We start from the raw sequence: 15,524 nt of genomic DNA on the forward strand, positions 1-15,524 counted from the left end.
AGAAAGCCTAGCATTCCAGATCTGTTTAAAATTTACTCAAGGGGGCAGGAAGGGTATTCAGAAGCTCCCTTTGAACTTCTTTTATCAACAGAGAAAGCACTATATCTTGCAAACTGACATAATCATCCATAATGACTGATATTTTTGTAGATGAAATGAGCAGTCCACCCAAACAAACAAGCAAGCCTTGATTATTCACCCCGAGGTTGAGAAGTGATAACAACTAATTCCCTTCTCTATAAGCACCAGTTGTCAGAATCTCATTTGAGCTCTTGGTACTGGGCAGTCGGTGCTATAGACTGATGCTCACGTACAACAGAAGTGCAGGACTGGGTTAAAAATTGTAAAGGTGAATGCATGTTCAAGATGGTATTTTAAAATCAAGATTTATGACTTCTACTTTTGGTAAGACATCCTGTAATTGTTGTACTTTCCTCCTCCACCTACTCTCATTGTGCGTAGATGAATACACATATAATTAAAAATACCTTGCTATGTCTATTTAAAAAAGCAATACCTTAATAATTACATGTAAGGAACAAACATACATGCTAAATAGGTGTAGGATATCTGAACAGCGTGCTTTATTGCAGTGTTCACTTCTGCTCTATATGGAATCCTTCAAGGCTTCACATTTCCAACAGTTACCATGTAGAAAAGACAAAGAATTCATAGACTTATATAAAGCTTTTGAGTTGTATCACCCTCCAAAACTATATCAAATACACCGATTTGCCTGCTACATTGACCTACCAGTAACTAAAATTTTGCCAAGCATATATACATTTTTCCACAATGCCAAGGTCTAGTCTAGCATGCAAAGCCCCACCAATCCCAAGTGTTTCGATTTTTCTCTGTTTCTGTCAACATCTGCAAAAGGCTGAGTTCACCCAAGTAAGCATGTAACCTCTAAACTTGCTGTAAAGAAAGTCAGTGCTTCTGTATGAATGCTTAGCAAAAGACATTTACAGTTCTGTAAGCACTGGTGAGAACACAAGCTGAACAGGGACCTTTTACTCACTTTTATTGTATCTTTTTTATACTGGTAAAGATGTACCAGCTAACAGTTGTTTGCATTATGCTGGAGTAATAACATTATATTAATATTTTATTTTAAACAGAACTCCTTAGTTCAGAGTAAATGGTATCCATAAAGTCCAATTCTCTTTCCAGCAGTCTTTTAAAGTATGACTGCCAGGGAAGGTTAAATGTGTTTTTCCAGGATGATTTCATAGGCCAAGAAAGTTATATAGCTTTTTATATCATTCCTGTACCAGGATAATTATGCACAAAGTTCTGTGATATTTTTCTTTTCTTTTTTTTCCAGTTTTGGTTTGGTTTTGTTACTCTTGTTTTTTGTGAGTTGATGTGTGTATGACTTCTTCTTGCTGTTCACGAGAGACAGATAACGCACATGCAGAATCACTAATTTGTAGACAGGTACTAGACCGTAGAGAGCAGTTTTTTTCTAAGAATATTAGCTGCATTACCACTTACTCAATGCTATAAAAATAATGTCATATCCATCTAGGATTATTTAAAAAAAAAAAGCATTATAATGGATGTAACATAGTAAGCTATGTTATTTTGAACTTGAGCAGGAATATCTTACCTTTTCGTAAACTAGGTTGGAGGTTTGCTGGACAGGTTCTTCTTGCTCAGTTGGAACACTACACAGAATGTTACATTTTTGAAGGGAGAGGAAATGAGGTGAAGGATGGGTGGAAGGTGTTTTCCAGCCTTTCCATTCTCAAGCTTTCTGTCTAAGCAAAGCAGGATTCCTAGGCTGAAAGTCAAAGCATAATTTTGGTTACACAGCAGTAGCTGAAGTAGTACTTTACAGGAGTAGCAGGTTCTGCTGTACTTCCAGACATTGTGCCAGGCAGAGGTGGATTCCAGAACTTTCAAGAAAAAGCCCAGCCATGTACACTTAGTCAAATTGGGACCCTTCCTGGAGCTCTTGTGCAACCCAAAGTTTGCAAGAGCCTGGGGCGGGCTGCTAACTTCCCAGAATTGTTTTGATCTTCACTGAGTCTTTCCAAAAGAAACTTCAGGAAGGAACAGATGCCTGCATGTTCAGCACAAAGTTCCATACCCTGGAAGAAGGTATGTGAGCAGCTTTAAATCTACAAAGCACAGCTAGGTCTTGCAAAAACCTCATCTGACGAGAGAGGCAGATGGCTGAATGACTGGGCCTGAAGAGCTGCTCTCAGTGCCCCTTGGTCTTGGATTGACCAACAGCTGCAAGGAAAGAAAAGCTGCTGATATGTTGCGATGGACAAACCTACACGCATAGTGCCAAAATGTTTCAGGACCTTTTGCTTTGTGAGTTCTTACTCCTCTTTCAGCAAACTGACTTTTCTCACTGCTTTGCTTTGAAATCCCATTAAACATGAGGCTGCATATCCCCCAAGCCTATGGTTCAGCCAGCTGTGCTAAATGAAGGTTAAGTTACACACCTTACTGTTGTCTGCAATTTAAACACATTTAGGGGGAACTCAGAAACCATACTGTTGTAACTCCCAGAAAACAAAGAACATGTGCATCTGTTGCATCTCACGGGCACAGAACAAACCTGTGCCCCCTCGAGTGGGATCTTCCAAACTTGTCTGCTTCATGCCAGAGCCAGTGGGGAATGACAAGCTGGATGAGAAGTCTCTGTAGGTTTTACAGCTATGCAGGTATTATTTCCCAGGTTGAAGCCAAGACCCACTTACCTAAGATTTTAACATGTAATTTTCCTTATAAATACACAGAAATTACTGTTAGGTTCCAAGAATAAGGTGCAGTTCAACAAGTCTCCACAGCTGGGCATAAATCTAAAACTTCCTACTTCTTTCAGCTAAAGGCTCTGGCAGCACGGGTGTTGCATGCTTTCTTTTCTTTATATGAAACTCTCCATTCACAGCAATCTTCCTCTATGCCTAGTCCTAGCTTGACTTTATCTCTTCCAGTATTGCCTAATCAAGGTACAAACTGCATTGAACAATGCAACAAATTTTCTGTCCCACTTAATCCTTTGACTCCAATCTCCAACACTTTGTACATGCCTTTTTGTAGGAAAATACTTCCCAGTCTTCACAAGACAAGACTACTTCACTGGCAGCTGATAAAAAACAATCGACAATTAAAAAAAAAGAGATCTGACCAATCATGTTTTTAACCAGTTGTGATGCAAAGGATAATATTTTGAAAATAAAGAATACTTGCAATACTTAGAAAATTAAGTCCTAGGATGTTTCTTTCATGGGCAAAAGAGACAAAAAAAATTCTATACTCAAAGGTTAACCTACACTTGCATGTTGTCCTTCTGCAATTGCACTACCTGTAAGTATTAAAGTGTCCCAAATATATGCATGCATATCAAATTAATCCATATGTTTATATGAGTTTCTCTCTCTTTATGCATATACTCACCTGCAAAAGATCCAAAATCTAATCTGACAAATGCATGAGTCTGTACTGAAATTGCACGCACAAACGTGTGTAACACCTAAAATGCTTAGTGCAGCTGTACAGGTAAGTTTGAATAATTTTGTGTATGTATGCAAAGATGATAGAAGACATCTTTTCATGGTTTTTCAGCAACCACAGCAATTGCATTCTATGGTAAGAGGGGTACAAGTTGTTTTAGTATGCCTGTCCCACTCTCAGAAATTCCTAATTCTTGCGTATTAGTGAAACTGGGAGTTCTGAAAAGGGATGACATTTGTAGTGTTCTTGCACATGATGATGGTAGGGAGGGGAGAAAGGATAAGTTGAACTGGAAGGGGAGAAACACCTGTTGATTATTCTGTTTTACCTGCAAGCAGACAAAAATGAATCTATTCTCTCTTTGATAATTTTCCTATGCACAAATGCTATTTTGACTATTTTTCACAAGTTATGCCACTTCCATTTACTGAACAGTTTTTCTCATGACAGCTTAATTTTAAAATGGTTGACACATCCTAACAGGCTAAATACAACTCAGCACATTGATGTTAGCAAAAATATTTGTTTTTACTAAAATTTCTTTAACAGAGACAAAGGGGAAATAATACCTGGTAACAGACTGAAAGACATCCAGCATCCTTCCATTTACATTCACCTGGTGATTTTAGGTAAACCTGATGGCACTTCTTAGCGTCAATAAATCTAACAGTTCTGGCTAGTCCCTAAAGAGCCACTTGGATGGCCAAGATGAGAGCAGCATGACAGAGGCTCAAATGCAGAAATCAAGAATGTGTCTTTCCTCCCCCCTTCAATTCAGAGACCAAATAAAAATGGTGACAGTAGGATTCTAGGAGCTTTTAATATAGAAGAGGGAAGAATCCTGATCTCCTCTATCAGAAAGTACCTTTTCATACTACTTAGTTCCTGCCATTTTCAAATGAACATTCCTTCATATTGTGCAGAACAATGACTAATCCTTTTGCAAAACAAAGGTTTGCAGGAAGACTTAATATGCAAGTTAAAGTTTCTATAAAGGTCAACATAGCAGCTATTTTAGTTACAAGTATTTGAGTCATTCACAGACAAGTGATTTTCAAGGTGTGGTCAACAGATTCCTGTGAGCACTTCACTACAAGTAGCACGTCAGTTTTTTGTATGATGAACAGTTGCACACCATGCACTTGTTCCTGTCAGCTGCTTGTAAATCATGCTTTGTAAAACCCACTTTTTTCCCCCCGGTTATTACCATGCAAGCAATTGTTGTGCTAACATTATGAATGACACATAACAAAGAAAAGGTCCATGCAAGGAAGGCCTTTAACCATTTCAGATCCCTCCCACAGAGATAATTATTACATCTTACAGCTGGATTACTGCTTGAAGCAGAAAACTGAGCAAGTATGCAAAGGATTAAGTTCCAGGAGTAGAGTTGTTAAGGAATACTTCCACATTGTGAAATAAGACGAAACATAAAGAGCAAGTTAGATTTAATGATTAATGAAACTACTAACGAACCCAGCTCTTACACTTCTTTTCTTTTTTTCTTTCTCAGAATTAAGGAAAACATTGGGTTTAGGTAATCGGTAGTATATTTGAAAAAAAAAATATATGCATTGCAAAAGAATAAAAGCAACACTGAAACTGCAAAGATATTCATTTCATATAAGAAATTAAAATGATGCATTAGTGAAAAAGTGTAAATGGAAATATTTTAGTAGTCAAAATAAATATTTAATAAAAACCACACACCCAAGACAAAGTATCAAAACAACAAAACTCAGTATTTGAAAGGACACTACCTACATTGCCTTGTGTTAAACATTGCTAAGTTCAGTTGGCTTAATTATTATCACACTTCCTTCAGCAATCATTGCTTATATTAGTGTTGTAAAAAGTCATGAGAATAGAAATTCTGTTCCAATGGCAGAAATAGTAAAACCAGATAAAACAAGGAAGAATTTACTACACTAAGGAGTCAATCCACAGCCATTGATACAAAGTCAACAAGGACTACTGCATAGCATACTGGTTACTGTACCAAAGTGCATTTATCAGAATTCAATGAACTGGGGAAAAGTGACAAACCCATCCTTTTTAGTATAATTTTACATGATTGACAGTTGAAGAAAAACAACACATTTCTTTTAAAAGAAAAAGCTTTGTCTAAAGATGTTAAGAGCACCATAAGATTTCATATCAGGTAAAAGATTAAAAACCATTAGCATTGTAAGTAAAGAACATCTAAAAAGTTATTATATAATTCCATATTTAGAATGCAATTGAAAGTTTTAGTGTGTTGTTGCATCTTCCTATACTACAGTCAGTGGCGTTTTGATGACTTTTTGTTAAGTTCTGGAAACAAATAACACAAAGAAAAACAGTTTTTCTTGTGTAACAGAGGTCTAGAAAAATTTCAACTGATGATGTGTAAACCAAAATGTAGATAATGTTAGTACAAAGAGATCTGTATGGGGGAAAGAAGCAGTGCCTGGCTTATCCTGGTAATTCTCCATTCAGCTCTTCCACTGATTCTTTGAAAGTAGCATTACTTAATATCCCTGACTACCAATGATTTTTATGAGTGCTATTTCCTCACTTTTAGGGTCCTGCATTGAAGATTATTCTCAACCTTTTATCCTTTGATTCCCACCCATCCCTCCATCATATTTAAAAGTTGCAGTTTTCTCACACAGAGCATTGTAATGTCTTTTGCTGCTTGATAACTGATATGCAGTCAACATTATTTCTATTTTCAAAGCACTGAGAACACTTTCCAATTGGCTTACAAATTAAACAATAATTAAAAATAGTATTCTCCCCTTATTCTTTTGTGACATGATAAAGTCTATTCACCATTTAATATACGTTCAATCTCTTCGAGTCTTTTCAAAGCAGCAACTCTCTTTTTCTCAATGTCTTTGATTTCTTTTGTAGATTTTTTGGGAGTCTCTTTGTCTACACTGTTTTTCTCTGTTAGTTTCTTATTTTTTGAGTGTTCTTTATTGTTATCAACTGCTGATTGGGTGGTTGTCTTCTCATTTTTTACTTCTTTCAAATTCTGAAATGATTTTTTTTTTTCTTCTGCAGCTGCAGTTCCCTCTGATGGAAGTGATGACTGTTCCATAGCACCGAGCGATGCAATTTTACTTCTAACTATGTTTAGATGACGCTGAATATATTCTTCATGAGGTGCCAGTGCTAGTGTTTCAACCAGACATTTTTCTGCCTTTATTAAGTCTCGTTCTTCAAAATAAACCACACAAAGATTATGCTTTCCTTGTACATTGTTGGGATCCAATTCCAAAATTTTTTCAAAACACATTTTTGCTCCAACGATATCCTTCTTTTGGTTCATAAGGATATCTCCTTTCAAAATCAGACCTTTGGTATGATCAGGGTAGTATCTCAATAGGTCTTCCAAGACGGGCAAAGCCATCAATTCTTTTGCTGTCTGAGAATAAAGCAGGGCCAAATTGAACAAAGCACTTCGGAAGTTTGGCTGTAACCTTATGGCTTTCTTCATCCATGCCTCTGCTTCCATATCTTTTTTATCATCCATTGCCAGCATACCCAAATTGAAGTATCCATTTGCATCCTGGGGTTCTTCTTTCACATAATGTAACAGTCTTTGTTTAGCTTCAGGTCTAAGCCGAGCATCACCTAAATGATGGAGAAAACATTTAATTCTACATTTAGTCTGAAGGACTTTTAGACCAGGCCTGTGAAAGGCTAATCTTTATACAACATAAAATGCAACTGTAAAAGGGAAAGGGTTTAAAATGCTATTTTTTATCATTGTTGTGTAACAGCAAAAATAAATGACATCTACCTTCTTTACAGAATGAAACTATGTACAGTTGATTTGTAGCCAAAGTCAGCATCATTACTCTATTAGCTGTTGAATAGTATTTAGGTTTGGTATAACAGACACAAAAGGTGTCTCTATAAGTTAAAAAAAGTTATTTTCATGCAGAGTTTAGCAAATGGAATGTAGAGCAGATGTCAGTTCTGACAAACCAGCTCTTACAGAGCCAAACTTTGAGCAGATCTAATTTTATGAAAGACAGACTGAAAAAATTTAGACAGAGATCACATAGGGTGACTTCTAATGTAACCAGGCTAAAATATCTTCTAAACCCAAAACAATAAAATCTGTAACTCCCATATTTTAATTTGCATCAAAGTTTGAAAAAGATATAGTAAAACAATTTTATCTCGATATACCAGGACTGGCTAGATGAGCTTGTGGCCTGCACTATTTTACTGAATAAGCCAGTGAATATATTTTAGTAAAGAATTTCAGTCCCAGACTTACTGAAGGACCAGGAGCTGCTTTCAACTGCCCTCGTTCAACCTCCTGAAACAGTGTTGCACTTTTTAATATGAAAAATTGAATACTAGATCATTAATGCTTCTGCTTGTTTGAAGCAACCTGTGCTTCTACAGACAAGGAACAATGCATGTCTTCAACTTACAATGTGTGAAGAGATGAAAAATTATCAATTGGCCTCTGTTTCTTAGAGGGAAAACAAATTTTACCAGTTCACTTGCCAGTACTCTTTGCAACAGCTTTAATTCACCAAAGGCTCACACTTATCCTTACCCACAGAGCTAGAAGCTACACTCATGAAAAAAATACACTCATGAAAAAAATAAATTCATGAAAATCCAACTGAATTATCTTAATTAGCAGTAGCACAGAGGAACCTACGAATGCATTCACTGTTCTGGAGCTAGACATAAGCCCACAGAAGCCAGCTATATTTCTGAGTCAATAATTAAATCAATCACTATAAATGCAAAACATAGATATTACACATTTTACTAAATATTACTTTTTAAGATTATATAGGCACAATTTTGAAGATGTTTGTGTAACACTACTCTTTATATGTATAAGACGTTATATTGTAAAATAGCACTTGTATTAAAGATGCCAATCAGCTAAGGTGTATGCACACTTTGGACAAATTCTATACACTACAAATTACAAAGCTGTTATAAATAAACAGTTTCTTTTTTGATGATGCTATGTACTTCTCCTTTCCAAAAATAAAAAAGTTAATTAAAAAAAAAATTAAATAGTATGGATCCTATAAATGCAAATATGCAATAATTATAAAAGGGACAATTAACATACCAGATTCCTGCATTAGCAGTGCTGAGTTGAATAACGCCAGTTTATGCGTTGGGTTGAGTTCTAGCGCTCGGTTGAAATTCTTCAGAGCTTCCGCTGGATCTTTCAGTTCAATGTAAACAATTGCCAAGTTGTACCACAGGTCTGCATTGGTTCTGTCTAGTTCTAGAGCTCTAAGGTAAGCTTCCTTAGCTTTCAGAGGTTTGTTCATTTTTAAAAGTAATTCTCCCCTGTTAAAGAACCAGATTGAACTTTCAACTTTTATTCAAAACCATATGAAAATAATTGACAGGTTTTTTTAAACGTTTGCCTTCCTATAGACAGTAGATGTGAGATGACAGTGTTTTTTCTATTTTGTTTGTTTTAAACACAAAACAATACAAGATCCTATTTACATAACATTTCTAAAGCTTTCAGGTCTCCGAAGTCTGTATACAACGAATGCATAAGCAGGAAAACAAAAAAAAAAAGTGATCAAGGGTTCCTGATTCAGCTCTTTAATTACACCGCAGCAGCTATAGTTTAGCCATTTTGCACCACCCTAAGTCCCAATAGGATCACAACAAACTAAATAGTGAAGAGAAGCCTCAGTAACCATATTCATATTACTCTTAACTCATCATGGCTAGGCTTCGCGAACGAAGATTTGGGACTCTTAACTAAAAAGTACACTAATATCAGCTAAATAGTTAATTCTTGCATTTTCTGGACAATCTTTAATGAAGAAGCATAAAGAAAGTTCCATGATTCAGACTAACCAAAAGTTTTTCAGTTCAAAACTAAACTAGGAGATTGGAAATTTCAGTTAGAGATTCATAAAGAAAGCTAATGGAAGTGTCTTGCTATACAATGTTTGAATACAAAACCTATGTGGAAACATGCCATTTCAAGTACCAATTTAAAAGAACAGGGCTTTTAATGAATAACTGATAATTGTCCCAAATCATCATCTCATTTGGAAATGAAGAAAATCCAGCAGCTAATTCAACTGTATGAACTAAATACTGTCCATAACACTGTAAATACAAAAATGTTTATTCAAGAATATATATGTCTAAAATTAGAAAATATACCTGCTGATGTAAGCCTGCTTGAAATCCGGCCTCATACTAATTGCCTGTCGATACAACTGATCTGCTTCCTCAAGGCGAGATTCGTTTGCTCGAATTAAGTTTGCAAGATTGATATAAACGTTCAGATGGTTAGGAGCAACTCTTGCTGCATACTTTTTACCTGGAATAATCTGTCAAAGAGAATATATGTACCAAGCACAGATGGGTAAAAATATGAAAGACGATCAGTATAGAACTCCTCTTCACTCTGCCACTTTTGTTTTAGGGTACTACTGGACATTAGTGTGCAGGCTCTTAATGATTACAAAAACCAATTCTTCTTTCCCGGAAAATCATACCCCAATATAAACAAGAGTATTTTTTATTCTTTATTTGTATGAAGACACAGACGACTTATATTTAAGGTATCAGGTAACTAAGCTCTGCTACTACCTAACTGGGCTCATGCAGACAGCCATTAGAAACCAATCAGACCTTGCAAAACTTTCCCTATTCAGACAAAAAATATTTCCTAATGCCTAAACTGACATTCTATCAAACATTTCCATTCCTTTTAATAACCCTTCAGCCTAAGGTAAGTGTTTAAGTAAGATTTTACCAGCCACTGATATAGCAAATGAAAAGTAGTCAGGAAAGATAAAAATGCTATGACATTGCAACAGTTGTAGTGTTTATACTTCATCCATTTAGAGTCTTCATACTGATTCACAATAAAAACTTCTGAATGCCATGCTTCTAATCGAGGGGCTGCTGATTTTTGTTGTTAGTCTCATTGTAACCACAGCTTTTGTTACCTTCATACATTCTCCAAAATACTTCTCTGTTTTTCTCCTAAAGAGCTGAACAAGTAACATTTGCTAGCTATAAAAATAACTTAACAAATGGTAAAGGTAACAAAACACGTTTATAAAAGCATGTTAAGGCAACAATTTTTTTGTTGCTGCTCTGGCTACTTTCTCGAACCTACAATAATGTATTTAAGCCTTGTCTTGAGGGCTCAAACTCAGTCACCATCAATGTATTAGCTGTAATTGAAAATAGACCTATTGTCACCAGAAACTGTAGGTGTACATTTTTAGATGCTGCTTTCTTTTACATCCTCAATTTCAGGAAAAAAACCCCACAACACAGTATTATAAAAAGCAAATCAAAACAATTTTAACAGAATTCTCAATTAGCATTTTTAACAGCCATGATTGTATTCTTCTCATAGATCAGTTTTAAAAAAACCCTGACAAACTTTAAAGACTACAGCCACACAAAATTACAGGAAAAATACAAAAAATGTATAATGAATATAGGTTCTCTCCTGTGGTGGTAGATAAAGTTATACTGACCTGTGGCATCAATGATTTAGCAATCATATATGATTCTTCAGCTTCTTTAGTTTTGTTTAGGTTCTTGTAAGTTCTTCCTACATTCATGTGGGCACCAATATCATCTTAATAAAGAAAAGAATGAAATCTAAAATACTTCCATGCACTGAGTATCGTGAAAATAAATATCTCTGCCTTCAGAGTAGTGTGAAGTACAGGTACTCTGCATAGACCACCACCATCACAAAAAAAAAATAAATCCAATTCTATATAATTTTTCATCTTAATTATGAAGCTAATAGTTTAGCCATGAACTAAGGAGGGATTTTAAAGTTACTCAGGAAACTGTAAAAAGTTCTAGGTCATATCATACTTCCAGGTATCTATCTTTAATTTCTTGCTATAATAGAGGTACATAAATTGAAGGTTATTTATTAGACTTCTAAAAGGAAAAAGGAAAGATGGTCCAGTACTATCTAGAACTTCTTTTGCAACAATATGTAAAATAGATTAAATATGTACTTTGATGTTATCTAGATTTTTTCACTTTCTTACACACCTCCTTAGTTTTAAATAAGAAAATGAAGTAATAAGTAGCCTCCATAAGAAATTACAGTTTAAGTTAATTCAAAAAGAATGTCATCCAAATAATAGTTTTTAATCATAAGTTTTTGCATCTTTTTATAGACAGAAACTTTTTCTGAAGGACTTTTTTAGATTATTTCCAAAAACTATGGACCAAATAATTTATTATATGACATTGTTTGATGTTCAGTTTAAGAAAAACAGATCATTGAGAAGATGCTAATTAAGCTAAGCATATTGAAATACCAGGAGTGCAGAGATGACATTCAAAGGTAGTTAGTTAAAGCTTTTACCTGGTTGCACTTGTGTGGCCTGTATGAAAAACTGCAAAGCTCTTTCAAAGTTCTTTTCATTTTCTAATGCATGCCCCACATTGTTCCATAGTTTTGCATTATTCTTATTTACCTAAAGCCACAAAAAAGATATCAATGCATAAGGTATTAAGCAGAAATTACATGGCAATTGATTTTTTCTTATCTATGCCTTAAGACATAAAAATGCACAGCAAATGACTGATTTCATGAAGCTTCTATATGTAAAGGATAACAAAACACCATATCCAGAATGATTACATTCAACTTGTTGCTCAACATCAATTTATTTTAGTTATTTGGCCCTAGAAATACCAAATATTATAACATTCATTGTAATTGTTATAGGATCTTTCACAAACTGTCTTATCATGCCATATGAACTTTAAAGACATTATTCTATGAATCAACCTTTTAGCAGATTTTTGTATTGAAACATATCTTGCTTTGATCCAGACAAGAAAAATTACCATCTATTTCTTGCATGAGAATTCCCATGTGTGCATGACACTGCTTTTAAAGCATTTCCCAAAGCAACTGATTATATGTCAATACTGTCAACATAGAAATTAATGTGCCAAAATAAGCATAATTTTTCTCCATTTTTATCATGCTCTACTGCAGCTTTACAACAGCAACAAACTTTCCATTATCCTTTCCAAACAGAATACAGTACCTTTAAAGCTGACATAAATAACGTGTACTCCGACTCCCAATCCCAGTTCCTGTGCAGTGTTTTTAAGGCATGAGTGAATAGTACCGCAGCCAAACAAACCCAAGAAATTTTTCTTAGCATGCTATTAAATAAAACAGAGATTTGTTGTAAGCACACAAACAATTCTAATCTTAATTAAATATCTCATGCTGAGGCAAACAAACCAAGAACCACATTTGTGAATGGCGCACTCTAGAGTTTGAAAGGAAATAATGCCTAATTTCAAATTAATTTTGGTTTTTACCTGATGTTTTTGTTATGACTATGTAATTCCCTTAAGAACAAATGCAATTCACATAATAGAAAGTAAACAAAAATATACAAAAATTATACATCTGTTAAAACTTAGCTGTAATTTAAAACAATAAACATGATGGCAAAACCTGAGGTTCTCCAAAACACTATACAAAATTTTAAAAAATAAAAAAAGCAACTAAAATATCATCCCATTCTTTTGTTTCATATCAGACAATTCCACACAGGTTTTTTACTGCACACATTGCCAATCTTCCCCACACTGCAGAATACATCTTAACAGAGAGGTAAGTGGAGACTATGCAATCTTCCATAAACAAATATAATCCTAGTGCTACTGTAATATCTAAATAGGAGAAAGGTTTAATGTCCTTCTAGCGATTTTATTTTTAAAGCTGCAAATTGGGGCAGAAGTCATCCTCTATGGCAAGCTTGTCAGGAATAATCTTGATTTTGTGCAGTTTATTTTTCTGGAGTTTAAACATAACATATAAAACATATGCCTTAACATGCTGATCATTTTGTTTCTGAATTCTAACTTCATTATGAAAAAGCATGTCAAAGAGTCAGTAGCCTTCCTACAATTATAATTTTGTTTTAAGGAAATGTAATTCTCGAGAGGACATACAGTTGTTCAGCATGAACAGCTATTTCTTATACTTGACTTATGCAATGGCTGTTCACACCACTACCTACTTCACAGGGGTTTGCTAAAAACTGAAAGGTTTTTTTTCCCTCCACTTTTTAAGATATACAAAATGTTGTGCAGACTTAGACTACCATGACTGGTTTTAAAAATACTAAAAAAGTGGAACTGTAAAATTGTAAGCGAGAAATTCTTAAACACTAGCAAAGTGATCAATGAGAACTTGCATATACAGTAATCTATATGCCCATCAGGCTTACAAGAAAACTTTTTCTTTCCACATATTTCTAAAGCAAGGAGTCTTCTCTCTCTCATAAGACTTTTTAGAGTGCTGATCCTCAGTATTTTTGTAGTAAATGACACTGCTGCCTGATTTTTCTTCCCAGCCATCTTCTCCTGGTTCCTTGCTTTCTTTCACATCACTTCTATTTTTACTGCCTTGTAGTGGGATTTGTGAGAATACTTTCTCCTCACTCCCACAAGGTATCACTAATTTCTCGTTATGCAGGTGCTGTCAGCTTCAGCAGCACCCGCTGGCATAAGTGATACTGCCAGGCCTCAGCTCTTATGATAGCAGACAACACAGGACTGTGAATTGCTGCCTTTCCATTTGTCTGAACTAGCATTAGGATGCCATCAGGGTAATAAGGGTAAAGCATCCAGGTCAGTGGGAGGCTTGTGCAGATCAATGTAGAAGATACCAGAAAAAAACAAAAGCATGCGCAAAAAATGCTTTTAAAGCAGAATTTCATAAGGAGAAATTGTTATCCGAAGAATTCTTTAGTTTAGCAAATACTGAATGGCTCTGATAGACATTCCTAGCACAGCATATCTGAAAATTTAATCAACAGAAGATATTTTAACTTGCTGATGCACACACATTATATAAACTTCAGTCAGTAATCACCAGAATAGAGTATAAATTAAATCTGGCCAAGAAATACTTTTTGCCTAATCCTTAAAAACGTCTAGGACTTAAACAGAAAATATTTTCTTTTACAGAAAAGAGATGGGTTATACTACTAGGATCATAGGAAAAGTCTATTCTGTAGCAATGTGTAATATAAGGTACACTGCATTCTAAAAAGGTTTGGTGCAGGCTGAGGTTCTTTCTATGTATACATGTATGCTTATATATAAAATAAAAAATATATTATGCACTTGTGTGTGTATATAGATATATTTGTATATCTTTTAAATAAATTTTATAACACTGTCAGGATAATCCACCAGTTGCCTAAGAACTTCCTTGTTGTTGTTCGTTCACATAACTGTGAAATGGTTTCTTGGTCATTACTCTGCAGTCATAAAGAACTTGAAACAGAGTAAGAGCTATAATGTAATAAATTCATACTGATAAAAGCTCTAATGGGAAATCTTGTAGTTATAAATGGTTATCTTCTGTGAAAGTAAGAGATGAGTTAAACTAGTTTTAGGTAACACCACCTTACCTTTTATTTGATAATTTCCTCCATCCATGGGCTACTAAAATGCAGAATCCCATGCTAGGAACATACAACACTCGTTCTGCTACTACGAATCCAACAGGAAAAAACAGGTTTGATGCAGGAATGAATGGTAGCACTATTAAGCAGAGCGCCTAGAAAAGAAATGCAAATGGCATTAGTAATCAAGATCAGGTGGTGACAAACTGTACCCAGGAAACAAATTACATACTAACTACAAAAATAATCCCAGAAAAACAGACATAGATAGTAGATATTTGGCTGTTTTTCTTTTCAACAGTAAGATCTGTTTTACATGGAGACATCTCTGAATATGGCAAGTAGTAACCTGCAAATGATTCTACTCCTTATTTAAGGGCTTACAAGTCTATTCACTTTTCTATGCTATTGAAAAGAGCAGCTGTATGATAAATCACTAGGATCAAAAGATTAATTTCAAAACAATGTTTTAATAAGAGTTCCAGATACAAAAATAAGACAGTCTAAGAACCTTGGGCATTGTGTTTTATAACACTTAAAATTTTTTATCAATCAATATGATGCCTAAAGCAGCTATTTTTACATTACAACAGAGTCTGTTTTAGG

The 15,524-nt window shown here is 34.8% G+C and overlaps 1 protein-coding gene across 2 annotated transcripts in view; it reads right to left on the minus strand.

Annotated features, from left to right (window-relative positions):
- The window catches only part of TMTC3 (transmembrane O-mannosyltransferase targeting cadherins 3), a 45,481-nt gene that overhangs the window by 13,124 nt on the left and 16,833 nt on the right, over nt 1-15,524 (minus strand). Inside the window, exons 9-16 of one of the 2 annotated variants that reach the window (XM_018080543.1) lie at nt 14,925-15,073; nt 12,534-12,654; nt 11,840-11,951; nt 10,983-11,086; nt 9,646-9,815; nt 8,576-8,802; nt 6,289-7,095; nt 1,613-1,786 (exon numbers count right to left, since the gene is read on the minus strand). In XM_018080543.1, the coding sequence (XP_017936032.1) occupies nt 1,782-1,786; nt 6,289-7,095; nt 8,576-8,802; nt 9,646-9,815; nt 10,983-11,086; nt 11,840-11,951; nt 12,534-12,654; nt 14,925-15,073 (1,695 nt within the window). In that variant the 3' untranslated portion in view covers nt 1,613-1,781. Of the gene's footprint in view, nt 1-1,612; nt 1,787-5,144; nt 7,096-8,575; nt 8,803-9,645; nt 9,816-10,982; nt 11,087-11,839; nt 11,952-12,533; nt 12,655-14,924; nt 15,074-15,524 lie in introns of those variants that run through there. The other variant, XM_008925475.2, reaches the window with a different exon arrangement.

This window comes from Manacus vitellinus, unplaced genomic scaffold (genome assembly GCF_001715985.3).
Source record: "Manacus vitellinus isolate BGI_N305 unplaced genomic scaffold, ASM171598v3 scaffold_5_pilon, whole genome shotgun sequence".
NCBI classification, from domain to species: Eukaryota; Metazoa; Chordata; class Aves; order Passeriformes; family Pipridae; genus Manacus; species Manacus vitellinus.